At 43.6% G+C, this 23,683-nt stretch overlaps 1 protein-coding gene across 2 annotated transcripts in view; it reads right to left on the reverse strand.

Annotated features, from left to right (window-relative positions):
• med30 (mediator complex subunit 30) overlaps positions 1–19,873 on the reverse strand; it is a 34,912-nt gene extending 15,039 nt beyond the window's left edge. For both annotated transcript variants that reach the window (XM_079175749.1, XM_079175748.1), the window contains exons 1-4: positions 19,804–19,873; positions 18,652–18,940; positions 16,639–16,797; positions 11,227–11,334 (exon numbers count right to left, since the gene is read on the reverse strand). In XM_079175749.1, coding sequence (XP_079031875.1) covers positions 11,227–11,334; positions 16,639–16,797; positions 18,652–18,849 — 465 coding nt within the window. In that variant the 5' untranslated portion in view covers positions 18,850–18,940; positions 19,804–19,873. The remainder of the gene's footprint in view (positions 1–11,226; positions 11,335–16,638; positions 16,798–18,651; positions 18,941–19,803) is intronic.
• Between the last annotated feature and the right edge of the window lie 3,810 nt (positions 19,874–23,683).

Genomic DNA, 23,683 nt, shown 5'->3' on the forward strand with positions numbered 1-23,683 from the left:
ATATACTGTTCCTCAATTTATGACATGAAACAAACAAAAATGCCATATCTCCATGTTTTATACATCATTACAACTCTTTCCATGATGTTGTTGTGGGACCTTCTTCTTCTGCAGTTAATTTAAGGAACCTGACGGGAGAATTAGCGCCACCTGCTGTCTGTCTCAAAGTGCCAAACTCTGTGTACTTCAATAAACAGTGGACGGAAACACAAATTAATTCACAATTTCTTCTGCTGATTTTCTGGAAATTCCATTAAAATGTGTGCTGTATTTGGAAGGAAACCAACTAATTAGAGCTCAAATGATAAAATGATTGGTTGTTTAGCCAATCAACAACCCGGGTCGTGACATATGGGGGCTCGTCCATTTCTGGTTGACCCGGTGTCTGCATTGACTTAAAATCAGTAGCAGCTGTAACCTGGTAGGCAGGTGCGCCTCGTTTACGTGAGTGAGATGTGCAATCTGTTTGTGGACGAGTGTGGTGAGTTGGCTGTTTTCCTGTTTTGGGTTATTGTGAGCAGCTGTAGTGATCAGTGTTCCTGAGGAGCGTGTTTGTGTCACTGAGCGTGTGATATGCTGGTGATTTTTGTGGAACAGAGTTTAGGTGGTCCTGTATACATGGTGATTAAATTGCTGTTGTAGGTTGAAGAGCGGATTCCCTTTGGAGTTTGTTGGGAGGTTTCTGTAGTGTGGTGAGGAAAGTGGTTAGAGCAGTTGTCTCGGGGGCACGTCCGAGGCTGCAGGTGGGTGGTCAGTTCATGGTTGCTTTACCGGGCCAGCAGGTTTTAGTGCGTAAGTACCCACCACAAGTAGCACCTGAAGACTAGGGGGGGGCTTACTTAGTCTCTGGAAAGGCAGTCGGAGGGACGGAGCTGCAGCGATAGCTGTGTATGGGCTGCTCTTGCTGTTAGGTGTTAAGTTCTGTATGGATCAGTTGGGTTTTGTGTTCAGGCAGTCAAAGTTTGTTTCCTCTGTTTGGCTTCTGTGGAGGAATTCTTTGGAGGAGTTATTGGAGCGCAGGTTTGAGTTGGATTCGGTTGGTCCGAAGCGTGCAGTGATTTGCTGTTCCTGGCTTTACTGAGGGAAACTTGATTCTGATGTTTCCTGCTAACTGCATGTTTTGTATCCTGGTTTTGGTGATCATGGTCATGTTCTGGATAATGCTGGACTCGGTAACAAGAGCATTGCACAGCCTGTTGGGTGTCTGGGTATTGGACCCAGTTACCTTGCAGGTGGAACCTGAAGCACAGTAGGTATTCATGGTTCATAGGGTAAGCAAGTTGGTAAATAAAGGAGGGATGTGGTGAACCGTTTGTGCGGTGACAGGCGAGCTTGTAACTTGGCCTGTTATCTTTCAGGAACATAAGCGCTACAGCTCATGCCTTGGTTGGGTGAGCTGAGTTGTAGTTGGGTTGCCTCATTGCATGAACTGGCCCTCCCAGGAAACCCTGCTTCCCATCATGTGATTTACTAGAGGTGGAGGAAAAAAATCGATACAGCAGAGTATCGCGATATTTTGCGTGGCGATATTGTATCAATACACGGAAGCCAAGTATCGATCTTTTATTCTATAAACTATAAACTTTTTGGTACTAGAAAAATAAAATCAATTGCTTTTTCAGTCCACTAGATGGTGCCGAGTTGTTTTCTGGTGAGGTCAGCAGAGGTCATGGGTCAGTGTGATTGGTAGGAAGTTGGTCAAAACAAAGATGGAGACACAGGAGAAAGAAATCAGAAATGCCTCCACGTTTGAATCAGCTGTTGCGGCGTTTTTTCACCGACACAGCCGTGCCCAAGCTCTACAGAGAAGTGAAGCTTAAAGTGGAGGAATCTTTGAGTACAGCAGTAAGAGTTGCCGACAAAAACCTGGTGGTTGTAACCGACAACGCTTCTAACGTGGGCGTTGCCTTTCAGTAAGCGGAGCGGGATTCCTGCATGTGAAGTGTTTCGCTCACACGCTCAATCTGGCCTCACAACGGGCGTTAAATCTTCCAACAGCAGCCAGGCTCATGGGGAGAGTGCAGCGCATGACTGGCTCTCTGCCCTCGACGTCCACGCATCGCAAGTTATACTGAGTTATATAACTCTTATATCGTACTTATAGAAGTTATAGACACGTTTGCATTCAGTTAAGTTGGACTACGTCGACTGTAATACAAACAGTTCAGTTTGTCAGGTGCAATATTTATGACAGTGTTGGTCAGTCTGTCTGCTTGACTTTCCCATTTTGCGGCAATAAAAATGATTGAAGTGAGATGAACAGACTGAAAACTTTATCGTATTAGATAAAACATGTTGACACAGTTTTCCTTTGGGGACATCATTTGCGGTTGAAAAAAGTAATAAATCGCAATATATGTTATCGCAATACTCAGCATATCGCAGTATCGTGATAATATCGCAGTATTGTGATAATATCGTATCGTGACCTAAGTATCGTGATAATATCGTATCGCGGGATCTCTGGTGATTCCCACCCTATGCTTTACCATATCACTGTGTAATCTCTCTGGCCTTCCTTCCGTCTCCACTCTCACTCTTAGATGCTTCTCCACATGTTGGAGTTGCAGAGTGGAGATTGGTTGGAGGGCTGGGGGGATGCACTCATAATCTGGAATATGAAATCTGTACATTTTGAAATCTGTATGCAGTTTGTTGGTATCCCTGGTGGGAACACTGTTTTTATGGAGGGGGGTGTGACGACCCCTCCCTTCCACCAGGGGTCTGTGTCTGTTTCCTGTCAGTTTGTCTTGCAGGTTGTTGATCGGCAGCTAACGAGCCCCACCTGAGCCTGCTGGAAGTGGCCAGCTATAAAGAAGCACCCTCTTCTTTGGCTGGTGCTCCTCTCCTCTGACTCTTGTTTGGCTGACAAGGCTGCTGCTTTGTTTTGTTTGTTTGTTTGTTTAGTTTGTTATTGGTTCATTAAATAAATGTGTATTTATTACTTTTAACTCGTTTTGTCACCCTTTATGTTACGGCCTTTTGAGCCGGGTCGTGACATTAATTAATGAATTGTTTAAAGATTTTTAAATATGAATGTTTTGGTTTTTTAAGGCTTCTGTGGTATACTGAGGGGGGAATACACCAAAGGAATGGGCGGATTTTGCAGCCTATAAACCTTTGCAAATAAGACAAAAAAAACGTGTAACTCTCAAAGTACATACAGAGGGTGAAATGCACCACTAACTGCGCTGCCTAGTAAATAGCGTCTCTATGCTCCTGTGCTATTTGCATGTATTTAAATAGTAGTAATGTGCATACATTTGGTGCAGAATTGGCACCTTTATATGCAAATGAGCTAATAGCAACACGCAGTTACAGTGAAATGATTTGTGTCTTCAGAGAGTTTGTGGTAACTGAAGCACAAGTATGTCACGCCCAGACGTCCCAGTGATCCTAGTGGCAGTGTTTGTAGCCAGGCGAAGGAATCATCATGCTCCGCTAACACCCATTTATTTTGGGATGCAGTGACAGAATACAATGGCAGTGAGAACTAAAATAATGAAAAATAAGATTATATAAATGAGTGAACCATCTTTTTCTTCCCTCTGCCTCTGCAAAACAAAGGGCTGCAAAACTTTATGGACAAGCTTGCGCTTTGATATCATTAGCGCAATATCTTTTGTGAACTGGACCTTAAAACGGGGCAGATAGCGGTTGCAAGTGATGCGATGAATTCACCCCTGAATCCCTTTTGAGTTTTAGACTGCTGGTTGAACAAAAACAGCCATTTGAAGGAGTCCCCTTGGGCTCGGTGAAATTCTTCACTATTTTTCTGACCATTTGATGAATCAAGAAAGCAATTTGCAGATTAATCTATAATGAACATGATCCCTAGTTTAGGTCTAAATGGCAATAGGAAGAGCCCCAATTACTCTCCAGAAATCAATAGTGTTTTTCCACCACATGTTAGAGCCTCACTAGTTAATTCCTCAGGTTCTAATAAGTGTCTTGATGGCATTTTCAAAGGTTATTGTTTTACCATGGGGATAGCAGCGCTAAAAGAGGCACAAGTTTGCTTTAATTGACGCATCACACGCAGAAGTGGCGGTGCATGCCACTCGCGGCGCTAATCTCAACTTCACCAAGGCTCCACTCGACAGATTTGGCTTTTATTGCGGCAAACATCAGGCTTCAATACGTCCCTCAGGTATAGCAGAAACAGGAGCCGGGGCACGGCTGTAGACGAGGATTAAGGACGGGTTTGAACAGCGTGAACATTTACGGCTGGGACAACACTTACTTTCCATTATTCCCTCTTGTGTGCACAGAACACACACTTCAATGGCGCGCTCATCGCTCTCTTCTGTCTAATTGTAGCATGGGGCGGTGTCTGCTCCAAGGTTATTTCACTCAGAACAGAGCATACCGAAATCCCCCTCCATGGAGTTAATACCCCGCCATCCAATCACTCTGCCCATCACACCCTTCTCATAGAGATGCATTATATCACTGTGCATGTTTAGAGCAGTGAGGGAATTTAAATTTTGATGGAAGTCAAAAAAAAAAAGTAAAAAAAAAAAAAAGAAAAAGAAATCTACTTTCAGCTTGCAGGGAAATATGAGGCGCGCTATTCTAAACCGGTGTGACATATCAGCTGGAGAGTTTGAGGCACGCTTGGACTTATCTCCTCACTTATGCATCAATCTTCTCTCTCTTTCTCTCGGCATCCTGTTACGGCAGGCCTCCTATTTTCCCCGCTGCAGCTGAATTTCATCAGTCTTCTGTTATTCCTTTTGAAGACCCTATCTGAATGGGGAGCGGCTTAACTCCGACAATCCACAGCTGTTTACACATCTATCAATCCATTCTTTCATCAATCTTTTTGTTACCCCTCTCTTCTCTTTCCTGTGCATCCCTGACTCTCTGCTACCGCTATACACACTTCCATTCCTTTCAAAAACAACACACACACGTTTCTTGCTTGTATTTTTACTGCCCCGTTTGTTTCTCCCCGTGACCCTTCGTCCTTTACCCTCCACTCCACACATCTACTCTCTGTGACAACACAGCTAATTGTCTGGTCAGGCATCCATCTTCAAACACCTGAACAGTCCATTTCTCCCTCTCCTTTTACTCAACAAAGCCCCCCCCCCCCATCTCTCTTTTTTCCCCCTCTATCCCAAATCTTTCAGCTATCACTCCATCAACCTTTTCACGGTAACATCTCTATGCCATTTAGCTCTCTTCCTACGCTTTTCTCCCTCTTTCATGTATCTCTCCCTTCCTCTTTCCTGCCGCCTCACCCTCCCTCCCAGTCGTCCCTCGCTCATGCAGAACTGTCCTATCTGGCTGGAGTGACTGCAGCAGATGTAGTCAGGCCACAAACATCTGCTTCCCCCTGTACCGCTGCATCTCTATTCTGCTGATCAGACTAACCAATTTAACTCCCCGAAGCTTGCCGTCCTTATTGCGGCCTTAATGTGCAGCTGGGCAGCCTGAGCAAAGAATCACAGCTAAATATGCTGCTGCAAACACATGAGGCATGCACTGGGTATCCCAGGGCCAGATTGAAAAGCTGCGTTTCAAATTAGTTCAAGTTTTAGCTGCTGGGTATGTTTGAGCGATATGAACAAACAAACACTGCTGATAAAAAAATCTCCCTCAAAATACTAGAAAGAGCTCGACTGACACGACTATAAAGAGAGAAGACATCAGCGGTGGGCCGATGATTTGGCTGTATAAGCCCCATCTGGCCACTAAGTGATTGAGACGGTCCCAACCGGGTGTAGGTTACTTAAAGTCTGCAACAAAATAGATGATGTATACCGTTAACTAAGCCGAAAAAACCTATGCCAATAAAAGATGAGGAAATACCACAAATTAGTAGGTAAGTGTGTTACCTGAAGCGTCACCATCCAGCAAAACATATAGTCTCAAACACCAGTAATTACATCACCCCCCCCCCCCCCCCCCCCCCCCCCCTCCCTCAAATGTGCAGCGAAGCAGGAGAAACAACCTCACAACAGACCGTCATGATGCACCAATAGGTAACAAATGAAGGAAATTCATTATTTGAATATTTTCCATTTGATTCAGACTGGCTTTTTTGTATCATAAATGTACTGAAGTCGAGTCTACTTCATTTTCCGCTTGTGAATCTGAAGTAGCAAATTAAAAAAAATGTGATTCTGACCACTGGTAGCACTACGGAGCATGTATTTTATATGTGGGTCCCTGTTTTGTCTGTTCTTGCGCACGCAGGTGACATTATGGACATTTTTGCCAACACCTTCAAATTATTCTACAGGTTTCAATGATTTGCATTGCAAATATGTTAGCGCAAAGGAAATGCATTCAACACGTTTGCTAGTCCTCAAAGACACACACAGTACTGAATGGGAATACATTGAGTAGGACACTTTTAAGGGAACAGTGAACCAAAATAAGGTTTAAAAGATGCAATGTGTAAAATCTGGTCTTCAAAAAAGTGACCTAACATATCAACCAAACAGTGTCTAAGAAGACGAAGCAGTAGAGCTGCCCTGAGGGCTTGTCGATCACACTGAAGGTACGGGGTTCGTGTGTGTTTCGATAGTTTGTTTATTGGATTCAATTCAAAGTGGCATAAAAGAGAAACCGACCCTTATTTTCATTTATAGTGGCTTTGGGAGATGGACCCTCAGTTGGCAGTTATCTGTAGGAACTAGCATTCCACCAGCTCAATCCCTAGAGCCGGGGATCTGACCTCGGGTGACTGCCCCGACACCCACCGGATCAGCAAACACTCCACTGGCCGCTAACTAAAGATTAATCTCCCAGCGTCGCCGCTCGCTCTCCTCCTGGTGAAGTAGTCTCCTGGTGGCGGAGATGACGAAGCGGAAATCTGAGTTTTCTCGTTTCTGCCACTTAGTTTGTTTATTCAATAAACAAACTATCAAGACGTACACGTAACGTACAGCCCCCGGCTAGTGGCACGGCTAACACATAGATGGCTGACGTGAACTTCAGGCCAACAACACACGAGGACATTATAAGACAGCAGTGTTATCTTGACTGGCTCTCAGAGTTTCAGTCGTTTGGTTGAATGTTGCATTTTCTTGCCCTGTGGTTAGTAAGTAGTTGGCTTTTTTGTATTTATATATATATATATATATATATATGACTGTAAATCTAAAGTAGAGGTGACATTTTGCAGCATGTGGCCAGATCTTACACATTGCATCTTCAATAAATCCCCTTATTAAATCAAGACTAATCATGCCCCTTGTAGTTTAAGATGTAGTTTAAGAAAGATTTTTACGCGAGACAGCTGAAATAATATAATAATATTAAAATAAATGAAATCTAGTGCATATTGTGGACAGTATGACGAGTTGTTTTTTAGACAACCTGCATAATCAGGTCTGGCTGTGTGTTAAGGATTGCAGAATGTGAGGAAAAGCTTCCCTCAGCGTATTACGGTAGGCCCGTCTTCTCAATCTCGACATCAATCTCTGTATATACTTGGATCATTTGGCGGAACTCAATTTGCATGCTAATGCTTTGCATAGGGGGAAGGTCATATCATAAACAAGGTTATTCATCACATCCATACACATGTCTCCAATAGGACAAAATTAAACTCACTTCAGAGTCCGGTATTGATTCTGTCACTGAAACTCTGAAAAGAGTTTTTGTTTAGTTTTTTTTGCAGGAATGCCAAAACAAAATTCTGTTTTTCAGTCCAGTGCTGCATTCAAAAAGTTGGAATAAGAACCTGAGTATTTATCTACCACACTATCTGCAGTCTTTAACCGTACTCTTTGCAGGTATGGAGTCTGTTTTTCTGGGAAAAGGCGAGTGAGTGCAGTTGAGCGCAAGGTTCGCAGCAATCTTTCACTGTAGCGTTAACATTTAAAAGCAGCCAGGGGAGCTGTGCTGAGCTCTTAAAAATAACCAATTCTCATCTCTGCTGCTGACACTCCTGACCTTGGACCATTATCATTGCGGCACACTCAGACGGTTTGGCATGCACAATCTGTACAGAGAGCAAGCACAATGCACATACAAACAGAGAAGGGCTTCAGCCAGCACCGGCACACAATGAAAGCATGTGTGAAAGCGACGGCAAACACAATCTTTTCCTCTCTGAAGAAAGAACAAAAGCTCCTTCTCACTCCCTCGAACTTGGTCTACGCACACATATACAAACAAAACAAATCCGTGACAGACGCGGCAAACTAAAAAGGGCTCCTAAATAATGCACGATGCCTTTTACACGGACCTTTGCAACGCTCCGCTGTCCATAACTGCTGTACTCAAGTGAGCTGCGGGAACTGTTGGGCGGTATTGTGTCTGACTCCTGGCTGATTACCTCACCTGCGTCTGTGCAGGATCCAGGTTTCATCGACCCGAGGATGACATTAGCACACGGCGCGGCGCTTTAATGTCATGTCGACGGGTCCGTTTCACAGGGGGAGATTAAACGTAATCTGGGACTCGCAAATAATCTATCACGGCAAATGCCAAAACATCACGGGGCAGGGTTTGTCAGTAATAAGAGAAGCTGTGTCGTGTCCCAGCAGTCAGTTCAGCAGGGCTTTGCAGCACTGTGACAAAAAAAACACATTCAGTTTTGCATTTCATTTGTTTAACATGTAAATCAGCATGTACTTTAATCCCGTCTTTGTCTTGATTGAGGGATCCGTTTTACTCTGCATTGAAACATTTAGTCACGTGAATGAGATTATCGCTCCTCACTTGCAGAAATGTTTAGAACCGTTCCATTGTAATATCCATGATATCACACCACATTTTCATAGTATTTATGGTGCAATTTTCTGTAGCAGCCACTCACTCTATTTCTTTTCAGTAATTACCCATCAATACTGCAGTTTTCATGTTAGTGGCGGGGTACGCCATTACAAACGCTGGATTGCCTTCAAGGGATTCACGAGAAATGATACACGTGTATACAAAGCGTCAGTGTTTGTGATTGTTTGTCATTGCGTCTCCTCATTTTATTACTAACACAAAGCTACAGCTTCACATTAAAAAACAGGGTGGCTTTTATTGTGAAGCACTGAAAAGAAATGCAATGTATTCCTTCCCAAGGTTAGCTTTGACATCAGCTGTTTGTCAAAAATGAGTGAACAAAACAAGACATCAAATATTTTGACAGCAGGAGTAAAACAAATTTACCAGGATTTATAACTTTAAAAATGAAACACCAAACTAAAACATTTGTATTGCAGTATGAGGTAAGTAAACAGTACCTTAAGCAGGAAGTTGTATGTATTTTTCTACTGTTGGATTATGTTTCATTACATATCAGAACACCTTCGTCATCACTGTGCTCAAATTCCCCTTGTTAGTCTGCAGCATGCACCCATAAACCATGACTCAGGATCCAGTAAACTTTTGAGACGTTGACGATCAACATGGCGCGTCAGTTTGAAGTAAAGCTCTCTGCACGTCAGAGCGTCATGAAACAGCCTCTCTCCATCAGAGCTGGGCAAAAACATGTCTGACAGTGAACACATTTGAAAGAGCTCTGAGGTGTGTTTGATGTCCGCCACTTGAAATCCCTTCAGAAGTGAACACCTCACTCACAAGACACAAACCTGATGATATTTGCATTATATTTTATTTATATAGCCTACTATAAAAGGTAACTTATTTGCCCACTTTCACTCATATTGGAATCGTTTTATGCATATCAGGCAACACAAAGCATTTCATTATTATCATTTTATGATCACTGGTCAGAGGTGTAAATCAGATATGTTACAACCATTAAAGCTATAACTTAACTTCAAAGGGCCACTCCCCATTAACTTCTTATTTCGACCATAAAAAGGCTGTTACAACACACGTTCACTGGTGGCATCACACCAATCTGTCGTTCTCGCACTTCATCTTTCCCTAACTCGTGAACGACACACAAAAGGTACTTGTGTTCCCTCACGCGGCTCAGGCCCAACCTGACGGCCCACAGTTTCTATGGTGAAGTACTACGGCCTGAGATTTTTGAAATGGTGACTCTCATTCCAACCACTTCACACTCTGCTGCAAAATTCAGTGCTGGATATTGAGCTCCAATGAGACCTACAGAACTGCATCCTCAGCAAAAAAGCAGAAATACAATCCTGAGGTTGCCAAACCATAGATACACATATATGCATACATGCATACTCCACCTAGAGATTTGACAAGAAACAGAATTACTCACAATACAAGTGAGCATCTGACTTATTATCAAGGTTACAGACGAAGCATTTTCTATTACAGGTAGCCTACCAGGTGGCTTGAAGCAGAAATCTCAGCACTCTATAGTTCATGACTACCTGCCACAAGACACCTTGAGGGATACTGTCTCAAAAATGTAAAGTGTCCAGTTAAAGCACCACCATCTGGCCAAATGGGACCACATTTCGAAGAAAGCTCTCCCTTGAGTCTCGACCAATACGCCCGCCGAGTGTCAAGCAGATCGGACGAACGGTTCTCGAGATATGTGAAGAACACCGAGACAGAGATTCCTAGCTTTATGTTTAGACGGCCACCCTCTTGTAAGCCAGTCCATCTGCCTGATCTCCGTGTGATATTGAACAAAAACATCCAGGGCCTTCAGCATCCTCCCCCTGGTGCCATGCAACTCTCTGACTTTAAATGACTTCTGTTGGACAGAAGGGCAGGTGTCCTTGGATTACATATAAAGCCACTCTCACACCAGCACACGTCTGTACATCCAAACACAGTCAATGTCCTGGGGATACTGCTGTAGCGTTTCCCACCAGCATATTGCCCCATTCATACACACAAACTCTATCAGCAGACAATAAAGTTCATCAAGGGTAGTCTCTGAATTTTGTTTTGTACAAACCGCACCGTTACAACCTGGATGCTTGTTATCCAATTAATGAGAAGTGGGCTATTACTGTGAGGCTTCAGGTTAAGGATGGTGTGTAAAATGTCTAATCCGTAATGAATTTCTATCTAATTATTACATTTTTAAGATGATATGTGACGCTGTGTTTTCCCCCCTCCAGCTCAAGCAGATGTGATTTGAAATGTCTGAAGGCTCGTGGATCTGAGAGGTTAACTGAAACTTTACTAATCTGGAATAACATCACGCTAAGCTGTGATCAAATCTCACGCTATCACTTTGTAAAACCCTTTTCTTTTATCGGCCCTTCCTTCTCATTTCATTGCTGCCGGCTAGGAATCAAACCCGTCCCCCCCCCCGTCCCCCCGTCCCCCCTCCCTTTTAACAGTGTTGTGCTGTTGAGATGTGGAACACAGTACCTTGTTGACCTCCAGGATTTCTCTCCTCTCCTCGGTGGCAGGGCGGCTCTGGCCAGCTGAGCGCTCCTCATGTTTAGAGCTGTCATCATCCACGAAGGGTATCAGTTGCTGGAAGGTACCGCAAAACAAAAACCTGGCAATGTTATTCACTGTAAAGCAAGCAAAACTCACTCTTAATGCACTCTGCTCTTGTTCCTCTCTGCTCTCATTCTCTCCATGATCCAAATACATTAAAAGCACCGTGCTGCATATTCACATCGCTCCTAATATGCCCTCAAGAGTGCAGTCATAGGTCAGACTTGTGTGCATATGGGCAAGCTCAACCTATGAGTGCTATCCCCCACTAAAAGATATCCCTGTGCCGTCTGATAGTCTTGTTTCCCTTTGAAGTGGTGAAAATGGGGATTCTGTATTAAGCTCTCGAACACAGGCTGAGCCTCAACGTATAGAGAGACGGTACGGAGAGCGAGTGGGAGATTAACTCCTTTTTAAACGCTCTGTATGCTTGACCTTGTCTGCTTGACTACTACAGCGAGGCTGATGTGCGAGAGAGCCCTCCGACAGGGTCACCTCCCCCCGCTGCTTTGCATCACACTGCCCCCCGGTGGTCGCCTCGGGGAGGAGGCGTTGCAGGAGGCCTGCTGCAGGCGCACGGCAAGCAGTGCGTCTTGAGAACGCACTGTTCCTCGTACGACGTGCGTGATTGATGATGATATGCTCGCTGAACGTCGCGGAGCTCCTGAACGGACACACATTTTTAAATGTAGACAAATGTCTGCGCTGTTGTGCAGAGTTCCAAGGAAATACATAGCATCACTTATGTTGACATAAAGTCAATTTTATAGTTTAACACTCCACAAAGAAATCCACAAAGCATTCCCAGACGTACGACACCACTTTGAATGGGTTTCGACTGAAGGTGCAAAATAATCTGCAGTGGTGTATTACACTCTCTACCACTTCCTTTCCAAAACAGAAACTAGTCATACCAGACAAGCTCTCACAGTGAGATTAGGGGGGGGAGACTCTACGAACAACTAGAAGCCAAATGGCGGGAAAACACACTTTTCTCGACTTGGCACGATGCAAATCTAGATCACGCAAAGTTCTTTAGAACATTCGGCTTTCCTACATCGTTTGACCCGAGGTTGTGCAGCTGGAGGAATGGAGGTGCTGTGGACAATAAACAATGATTGGAATAAGCTGCTTCTTCTGGAAGCAATGACTGAACGGTGTTGTAGTGCGGCGGGAGCTGGCCAACATCGAGGAGAACATGAAAGTAGTGCGAAAAGAGGAGAGGACTGCAAGACGATGAACAAAGTGTCAGATAGGCAGAGGGGGGAAAGGGTTGAAGGGGAGCAGGAAGACGAGTGGGAAGAGACCACGAAACAGGTGAAAAGAGATAACAAACGCATTAAAAAGGGAGAGATAGAATACGAGGCACAGGGGGGGAGTGACAGTAAGATGTAAAAAATCTGGACAACTTTATGCACTCCTGTCAGTTTCCAGACGGAGCTTCACGCCAAACTGCAAACTGACTGTTGGAGGGAGACGAGACAGCAAGGACATGTGCAGGATATTATATCAGACAAACTGAGTCTTTGGCTCGAGGAACCTTTAAGTAAGAAAAGAGGAAAGTTTCTTTCATTAGATAATTTCAAACTGAAGCCAAAAACATTGAATTAAAAAAAAAAAAAAGGTAGCAGGCTGATTTTGGCAGCTTCTGAGGGGAAAATGAAATGTGCTGAGGTGGGTGGGAAACATCGACGGAGAGTGTATTTGTATGTGTGTGTGTGGGTGTGTGTGTTTGTGCCTGTGTGAGTCATAACCCCTGCCTCTTCCACAGAAAGATGGATGTGGTTTCCTGCCTGACAGAGAGGAATGGGCTAATGAAGTTCTTCCAGGTTGCCTCGCCGGGACAAAGAGAAAAAGCAAACCAAAAACACATCAACAAACCAAGGGGGTGGCCGTGTATGGGGAGAGGGAAATGAAACGGCATGACTGGACAGTGCAGGAAATGACAAGGGGGAGGCAGGACTTGCACCACAGAGAAAAGAGAGCAGAAGAGACAGCTGCAGAGAAAGAGAGCGAAACAAAGCCTACGGGAACAAATAAACTTGATAAAAAAAAAGAGAGGGAGGAAGAAGGAAAGGGGGGGGGGGGATATTGAGCAGGTATCGGAGAGAGAAAGCAGACAAAAGGTGGAAAAACAGGGATATGAAGAAGTGAGAAGAAACACAGAAACGGTGGGAGCCCGAGGAAAACGAGGGAGGAAAAAGCAGCAGCGGGGAAGCACAGAGCGACAGCTGGAACGAAAAAGGGGAAAGCGCTGACGTGTGATTCTGGTCCAGCTGTTCATTAAACGGGTCTGTTGCTAATTAGGCTGCAATGAGGTCACACTACCCGAGTCATTGATTCCACTTCCTGTTTCAGGCAGCCAATAGTGAGCGGCTGTCAGGCAGCCACCTGAATTCTGCGGGATGATGAATGACACGCGTGCTGGGGCCAAAATCAACAACCCTCAGCCCCAGACAAACATGGCGAGCTGAGCTATTGGCCGGTCAGCAACGGGCTGGGTCTCAGCCTCCAGGGGGAAATAAACAAACATTTGAATATGGTGGAAATAAGAACGGGGGGGGGACAGCTAGATGGCTCGATGACTCAATGAGGGTTTACACCATTACAGCACAAAGGAAAACGCCAAAGTGAACCCTTTCACAGGCTTTGATTTAGGGGCGGAACTGCAGACGAGACGAAGAGCCAGCGGCTGGATCGTTAAAAAAAAATGCTTCTGAGCAACTGTTTTATTCAATTCGCCGGAAATGTACGTGGTGGCAGCCATCGCAAATTAGTTCCAATTTGAGACCGGTCTCCTCCCACATCCTCCTTTATCCTCAGTAGGAGTCTGGTGAGAGAGATTAGCTCCGAGGCAATCTGCAGAAATTGGGAAGGGACTGCCGCAGTCATAAATCCAATCAAACAGTGGTGGATAGCCTAGCTGTAGCCCTGCATGGAGCCGCGAACAGAGCATGCCCACTGTGTGTGTGTGTGTGTGTGTGTGTGTGTGTGTGTGTGTGTGTGTGTGTGAGTGTGAGTGCATATAGTTGTATATATTCAGTGGGTGTGTGTCACAATTGTGCACATGCACAATGAACAATGTGGCCGAGTGCTGTTTGTGACAAAGAGACTCTAGAGACTCGCCTAAAGCGACCAATGGATCTGCTGCGAGCGGAGAGAAGACAGGCCTGGAGGTAGGAGGTGAGTTCCCCGAGGTAAAGACCGGGGGGGGGGGGGGGGGGGGGGGGGGGGGGGGGGCAACGGCCTACTTCCTGTAAACTACCAGCTTTCTAATTTAGCAGGCAGATTGTGTGAAAAGCTGGGCTCTATGAGGAAGTGGCGTATACAGCATGTGTTGACGTTTGCATCTGGAAGAGTCAATCACGTCTAATTAGAAATGTGGTTCCACCACCACCACCACCACAGTAGTTAGAGCCACATCACGAGAGATGATTGCAGAGGTAATGAGTACAGTGCATGTTTTGAAAGCAAAACTTGATTTGAGGTTGGGCGGGATAGGATAATAACTCCGTGACAGGTGAGAATATAACGATCAATATAAAACCTGAGAACACGCCCAAGCATACCGTGATACCTCCATACCACGATGTTCTCTGCCTGTGAGGCTGAACCTTGTTTACTGTCACATTTACGGTTTATTTATTGATTGATTGACTGACCGTTTTTGTTATTTCGTTTCTATTACTCTGCTTAAGTGTCATTGCTGTAGGACATTGCTGTAAAAGGACAACCTGTCCTGTTCAAATAAAGACGAAATAAATAAAATGCAGTTACATCAAAATCCGTTTACTCCTGCATAACATAACGTAAGGTGTGTAATAAGAGTGGGTGAAGTGATGATGTAATAAAAGGTGAATACAAAATAAAAAAGTGGTAAATATTGTAAAATCATCCTTCCTTTTTGGGTAGTAACCCAAATAAGCTAAGATATGACTTTATTCTGTTGTATGCGTTTTAAAAAGGCACATATCTACGACAGGTATATGTTAAAAAGTTATACATCTTTAGTTGTACAACCTCTCTCATAAGCACTAATTACCGAGTTTATAGGACAATGATGGTTTTTTTTTACAGTACAATGGTTGTGCAGAACGTGCACAATCTTCTTCAGCACCACATGACTTCTTATACATACTATAATACTATAGTATACATACCATAATTTAACATGCTACGCTCTATTGGTGGCTCCAGAGGGCCTCCCCAGGTCCTAGTCCGGGTCGCATGACAAGTCACAGCAAACTTTCACTGACTGGGATCAAACCGGACAGCACACTGGTCCTCATGCAAGAAGCCCTCGTATGAACAGATCCGCGCTTAAGTTGCTTGTACGGGTGATTTAGGAGAACTTGCTGCATTTGCTCTTATTTTGAAATTTGTCTTAGGTTCACGAGTGGTCCGGGCCTCACGTAGTAGTCATATATACGTATTTGATCTGCCGTTTGAAAAGCCGATATGCAATACACTTCATAATGATGTTGACATTATCCTGTTTGACTCAGTGATTCAAATATAACTCTACATGTATTCACATCAAGCCCACCAAGCTCACCTTTCATTTAAATTGGCTATTGATGCTATTGTGTCACACCACAACATCAATATGAACATCTTTAACTGCAACGCGTCTGGAATCATTAGACCCTCTCCCGTTGTAGTCATCGATCGCCTTGCTGTGCCATTTTCTTCTTTATCTCAGCGACAGTATGACCATCAGCTGTATGATTAACAGCGCTCCTCATTACCCCCCCCCGCCCCATTCCTTGGCTTGAGCAGGTCCCTAAATTCTGCTGCTGATGCTGTTAACAATGACAGACTTGCCTTTATGGATCTCCACAAAAGCAGGACTTCAATATAAGACATGTGGGGCAGGATGCGTAGCCTAATATGTTATTGTTGGGGAATGAGTATGCCAATTTACAATTCTCCTGAACGTGTGCTCATTTAAGCCCGGGAGGCATTCATCGTGGTTATGCTGGTGATTTATCACCACAGTTATCTGAATTGAGGAGCGTTTTCTATGAAAAGCCCTCACACAACGCACCAGGATTCACCACTGTCCTGTTTTCCAACTCAGCTGCGGTGCCCTGACATCCGTCTGTGTGACACATCCAGTGTGTGCTACAGCACAGACATGGCCCATGGACTGCCTGTTGTACTTATGGACTATGAGTTATCACTATAAGTACAGGTGAGCAGGATTCTTTGACTCGTTAAGACTCCGTAATGTGCAAAAGACGTTGCACATCATTACCTGTATTCAAACCGCACACTTGCTCTCTAATCACATTAATAAAAAGGAGATCAAATCTCGTCGGTGTCACCGCGTCTCACCTCCGGAGGTACGGTGTCCATCCCGGCGCAGTTTTCGTTGCATTTGTCGTAGACGAGGCGCAGCTTGCGGAACAGCACCGAGAGCATCCGCAGGTGCTCCTGTAGTTTCCCCAGCCTGTCCCCGTGGGTGTTGGGGTTGTAAGTGACTCCATTGGGCAGCTGAGAAGCGACACAGAAGAAAATGTTGGCGTTAAGCAAAGTACAAGCGCACAATTTTTGCAAGTGCTACTAAAAAGAAACCCCGCGCACTGCAAAAAGGCACCGCAAACCCTCTGTTGCTCCCTCACTAGGAAGAGTTCATTAGCTTCTACTAACGCAGCACTTTGAAAGATAACAAAGTGATAGTTTCCTTTCTACTTACGATGGAGAGGAATTGAGCTGTAGTTTTACATGTTTGTCTTCATGCAACAGTAACTGGTCTTCCTAAAATCCCAGTTTAAACCACGAAACGAAGAAGACTGCGCTGCTTCAAAAGGTTAACTGCTTCAGCTGCTGCACTCTGAATGTTTCCACTCACTCATCGCTGGCTTTTAACTACAATTGCTGTTAAAGAGTAACAAGACATGTTTTTTTTTTTTACTGAGAGCATCGACAAACCTCTGGGGCAGCATTGTCTGATTATCAACATCCTACATAAGATGAAACGGGCCTTCAGGGCAGGCAAAGTGAAGAGAGACAGGCACACAAAGAACACAGAGAAACAGGGCGGTGGAGGGGGGAGGACAGACAGACAGAGATGGATAAAGACGCGTAAAATAAATAAAGAGTTTTTATCAGTAAAAGGAAAGGATCTAAAAAAAAAACAACAAGTCACATCAATGCTGTTTGTGCATTCTGTCACTGAGGCGCGCTCGTGATTTTAACAAGCTGCAGGAGGAGCGTCTCAGAGGAGCAGCCAGACATCCACGACCTCGTCTCCGGGTCACCGTCAGAGCTGAACGACATGTGAACTGCAGAGCGAACCGATACCCTCAATCAAATCCTCGAGGGATCCACCGGCTCAACCTTTAATGTGATTCGACAACTTTACGCCCTCACTTGATTGCGATGTACCGAGTAAAAAAAAAAAAAATCAGTACGACTCGTTGGGGGTGCACGTTGATAAAATTTCGTTATCGAGGTCCCCAAACAAAATGTTTAGTTAGAACAAAGAGTTAGTTGTTATTCACTGTTGGGAAATATGCATTATTAAGCCAAAAGCTTTGATAATAACAATCTAGCTGCACTACGTAGCTGCTTAGTATATATGTGAGAGATTGTTGTGCTGTTGTTGTGACACTCAGCCTCTCCTCACAAATGCAACCACTGCTTGGACCCCGTATCCCTAACATTATAGAACGTTATATATCGTGACACGTTTGCACCGATTCATTATTAACACGGAGGAAATTAGATAATAAATCCATTCTTTACGCGCCTTAATGCTCAAGAAATCTGAAGCTGAGCCTGTGAAGAATTCTACATGTTTACTGAGACCAAACATTCTCCTACATTACACACAAGTTTAACTTCTTTGCACTAAAAATCTAGAGTTTGTAGCTGCTCGACTGTACGGACGTCTCTGCCTGGGAACAGCTTTCCATTTAGTATTCAGTCAGCTTCGACGGACTTGTTTTTAAATCCTGCATCCAAACACATTACAGAGTTGTCTTCCTGAGTGACAGCAGTTTTGTTACTTGCATAATAGTGATCTGTCATGTTACGATCAACCCTATTATTACCATTTTAGAATATTACTGTCATTTGTTTTTTACACTTTGTTTTTATCTTTTGGCTCTTTGTAATTACATTCTGCTGCTTCATATTTGTTACAGATTTGTTTAATTATATTGTGTCTCCGTATTGCAGTTTTTGCTCCTCTCATGCTGCTGTTTTTATGGCAATACAAGTGTTGAAAGGGCTTTAGGGCTTTTGGAAAAAACATGCAGATAATAATTTAAAAGAAAAGACGAAAGGAGAGGCAAACAGGAAACTGACATTTTGACAGGCGTGTAGCCAGAGAGTGAGACAGACCTGCATGTTCCTGAGGAGCTGGAAGATCTCCATGGTCCTGAGGACAATGTCTTGGACCGTCTCCTGGCCGATGCGACACAGAGAGGCCGTGTTGACATCCCGTGCTGCCTGGGCCGCCTGCTGCTGCTGCTGCTGCTGCTGCTGTGGCGGAGGCGGAGGCTGCCCGCCAAAAGGCGACACGAGCGGAGGGGTTGTCATGGACACAGCAGGTGAGGATGCTGGTGGAGGAAGCGTAGGTCCAGGTGAAGTTACCCGTCAGGCTGTTCCACACCAGCAAACCCTTACATGCCTACATGAAGTGCAGCAGTGGGAGCGAAGGGGAGGAAAATGTTGACAAAGAGGGAGAGAGTAGGAGTAAATGGAGGTTTGAGATGAGGCGAGTGTCTAAAGAGAAGAAGCGGTAGTCACATCAATGTTTAAGGATATTGAGATGACATTTAGCTTGAGTCATCGGTCAAGTTCGATTCATTTATTGTTTTTTTCATAACAATTACAGCAGTCGCTGGCGATGAAAGTCTTTGATCTCAGACTCACTCCAACAACGCTCAAACAAAAAAGAAAATCAAAGCAGTACAAATGAGAATCCAAGACACAGAATAGTGCAGAAGTTAGACAATTAGATGTAAAATATGACATATATTAAACATAAGACAAAATACCTATTTGTGGTAGACAGAAAATGCAAAATGAATAAACTGTAATGTGGTTAATAAAGTACACCATGTATACACTTAACGCATATAGCTCTCTAAAAGCTTCACAGCTGTCCCAAATAAACTACAACGAGGCGCCGCCTAGCTAAACACATCCGACACTGACAAAGTCCACAAGCTAACGGTTTAGCCTTCACTATAAGTTCAATACCAGCGTTTGAGAACCAGTTAAACGCGCCTTTACATCAGTACAAGTCTGTTAGACGTTGCCCCGGACTTCAAAAACCGCACCCGAAAGCATCCAGTCTGTTAATTAGCTACCATGTAACAGTGGGGTGGAGGACACCAAAGCTAAGTGGACAGTCACACCACACACGACAGCTTTCTCTCGGTTCATCTTTCTGTGTCTCGTTTCATTATTCCGCCACGATGTGAAGCTTAACGCCGGCGTGAGTGTTCATATTTATTCAACAGCACATTAGACAACTCGTAATGTTACCTGTGTGGTGGTAATTTATCTGTTTTGTTGACATGTCATGCTCCCTGCTTTGCTCCTAGGACGTTCAGCTCCATCAACTATCGCGAGAATTCGTCTTGACACCGGGACTGGTTACGGTAAATGATGGAATAGATGTGCCACTTGAAAATGTCATTTTTTAAAATTATTATTTAATGGGATTTTCACTAAAGAATACAGTATGATCTACACGAACCCATATGTTAAATCCTTTAAGATAAAATTGTACCCATGTTCATCTTTTTTAATTGATCCCCCTATCTCCCAATGTTTCGAAATGAATGACTACGTTACGGTAAAGCAAGGCGCACTGCAAATTTGTTCAGGCTATTCAGGGGAAACAGCGCCTTATGCTGGTCTACTCTTATATTACAGCCAAGTCTCACACATCTGACTTCATCAGCCCTCAGGCCAATTTACAACACATGATTGCTTCTCATGGGTCATTATAACTTTTTTAGTAGGCTAAGTACAATTCAAATTCAATCCACGAATGGGTATGTTGTCTACTTTGTATTAAATAAAATCCCTCAAGGGATCCATCCATCCATGTATTACTTATATTGTACAGCTGTGCTTGGATTATTTTGTGAATGATCAGAATTTGAATCAATTGGAAATACAAGAGGTGTCAGAAATAGACATAAGTCTGTAAAAGGCTGCCTCCTCAGCATGTGCTCTGTTGTGCAGCAGAATTACTGCTCTGACTTACGGAGACTGGAAATAAGCGCTTTAATCGAAAAAAAGAAAGGCTTTGCCTTCAGGCTTGAGAGGGGTGAAAAAGTAGATTATGATGCCTATTACTTAATTTACATTATTCATTCAGATTTGAGGTTACAGGCTGGATTTCAATTTCTTCATTTTATGTAATAGTAACCTGCAGTCATTTCCTTTCCCTTATTCTCTTTCTCAGAAAAAACACACCCTAATTGCAACATGCAAAACGGATATGTAAAACCCTGTGTCAAGTTCACTTGACTGCCCAAAACTTCGTAATTGCAGAGAGTGTGCTGGTTAGCTTGCCAGAATGAATGAGCGTTACTTTTCCAATCCCCATCTGCCATAAAGCCAGACCAACTGAGGCATGCCATTTGGAAATGGGTTTCTCCTTAATGGTCTTCTTATTGTGTTTAATTGGGACAAGAGAGTAATGAGAAGGTGAGTGGTAGGAGGCAGGTAGTGAGATGAATGTACTTTCCCGGCTCTTTTGTTGAATTATACATTTGACATTATAAGAACGAATACAAAAATAAATAAATAACCATGTTCATTCACACATCTTAATCATGGAAAAGGTTGGAAAATGCAAATGTGTGTGAATTTGAGTGCGTTTTCATTTTGTTTGTGTCTGTGTGTGTGTGTGTGTGTGTCTGTGTGTATGTGTGTGTGTATCATGGGGGCAGGGCTGAGAAGGCAGCTGCCTACAGGCCCTTAGCTACTTGAGAGATCATCTATCGCTGATCAAAGTGGAAAGAGAAACAAGAGAATGTATTGATCACATCAAGGCAATCTGATGGGAAAAAAAAATATTGATTTTTCATGTTAATGTCATCAAACCTCACTGAGACAAAACATTCAAACCAAAGACCTTCATTCATCACAGGGCAATGAATCTGACTTCCTCCGTGTGTCTCCCGCACCATGTGGTACATCATGTGACGCTGCATGTTATTAGGGCCTCTTGCATAACAACAACACGGATTACCTCTAAACTGACGGTAGTGCCTCATCTAAACCGATGCCAAGACTTGGACCTTGAACATGAGAGGGCGAGACAGCAAGAGGCAGACAGAGAGAGAGAGAGAGAGGGGAGGATGAAGTGGTAGTGAATGGAGGAAAAGAAGCAGAGAGAGGAGAACCAGTAAAAAAAAAAGAGTTGGAGAGCAAAAGGTAACCAAAAAAAGCCCCCTTGTGAGGAAACACAAACCGTGTAATAATTATTAGCTGAGGGGGTATCAGGACTAAAACGGATTATCTAGCCACGTAGTGCATTACTCATTCTTTGATTGAATGCGCACTGATCTGGTCCCTCCGGGGGTCAAGTTCAGATGTCGAGAGAAGGGAGTACAATGGCCTGCTCTGAAGGCAGCGGCATGTAAAGTCCACACAACTCACTGCTCACGGAGACTTTCCCGTCTGCGGAAGCATGAGATTAGAATAGCTGAAGGTATGGGATAAAGCAGCGTGGGTGGGAGGGCGACCACTGGGGTTGGTGTACGAGTGTGCGGCTTGGAGGTAGAGCAGGTTGTGTGTTAGTTAGAGGGTTGTTGGTCTGATCCTCAGTTGTCCCTGAGGACCTTTTGTTAGTTCAGATGTTTTTGATGATGTCATTTCTTATCTAGTAAATCAGTATGTTTAGTCTTACTGTATAGAACTTTTTAAACTTAATTGCCAGTAACACGCATTGACGTGCAACAAACATTACAAAACATGATCATGAGATTTGGCCTCACTTGACATGCTCATACAAAAGGTAGAACACACATCTTTACATATACCTACAAAAATGACACATCTAAACAGTAAAGTACAGGATTCCTAACTAAAGCATTCAACAACTGATGTCCATCTCCTTACAAATAGGTAGTTTTAGTTGTCATGTGTTCCATCATCTAAACATGTTTGACTTGTTTAATAACCCTTTAGAAGCAGCGGCCCACAAGTACAAATTGCCGGCCATGTACATTTAAAAACAATAATCACACAAACTGTCTTAATGTCAGGAGGTGGAGGACCGGTTTAGGGATCCACTTGCCCCTCAAGACAATGGATCCATCCGTGGGCTTGTTGCCCAGCAACAGAGGAGGTGGCGTAGGCAGTGAGGGTTTGAACGGATACAGTGCTTCATCACGTAGGATTTTATGACATCGTAAATCAAACTTTGAAAGCAAATGCTCAGTATTTGAAAAGGAATATTTTATTGAATATTTTATTTCACCTTTAAACTGCACAAACTTTAATCAACATACAGTACATGTGATGCTCTCATCATACACAGTACTTCTGAGAATGCTGGCGTAATAGTCACTGAATAGAAGTATTTATCGTTTGATATTTACATACCAAATTGTGTGCAAATGGCTGTATCCCATGTCTTGATACAGTAAGTTAATGCTCAAACAAACAGTACATATTTATCTACTTTAATGTATCACTGAGGTGAATAAGTGCCACATGCACATTTAAAGAGGTTACTGCCCCCAAACTAAAGAGGACGTGAGAGCAAGTCATGCCTCAATGTGTGTTCACTCAGAAGAGATAACATCAAAGGAGAAATTCATCAGTAAATATTTTAAAAACAGTACAGAATGCCTGAGAGTCTTCCTGCATTATGTCATTCTATTTATAATTGTCAGCTCACGCCTGAATTTATCCAATTTCCTTCAAATAAATAAAGGCTTTTCCACCATCTTTTAATAAAAATCACAAGAATACAGAAAATCAAGTGCTTGACGCTCAAGTCTTCACAAAACAAAAATTCAACAAAATGTAAAATGTATAGATTCATAAAGCATGAATTTAGTTCATTGTGATTTATATTTCAACAAGAATACACTTAAAAGCAAATAAATCTTAGCAATATTTTAGTTAAAGCTTCCCGCACGGGGAATGGTGTGGATAGGGAACCTTTCTTCTAAAATAAATAAAATCATGAGAAAGCTCGCCCTTCACTCAGGCACACTTATTTCAATGTCAATATTTCTTTGGGAGTATCAAAACATGGGCACAGTCATATGACTTTGGCATGAATGTCACAGTAAAAAGACCTCAGGAACCAGAGAGCAGTGCCGATGTTACAGCAGTCAAAGCACGGCTTGGCCATATTCTGATGGGCTCGGGTAAAAGGCACTACGGCAGGTTC

This window comes from Pholis gunnellus (genome assembly GCF_910591455.1).
Source record: "Pholis gunnellus genome assembly, chromosome: 16".
NCBI classification, from domain to species: Eukaryota; Metazoa; Chordata; class Actinopteri; order Perciformes; family Pholidae; genus Pholis; species Pholis gunnellus.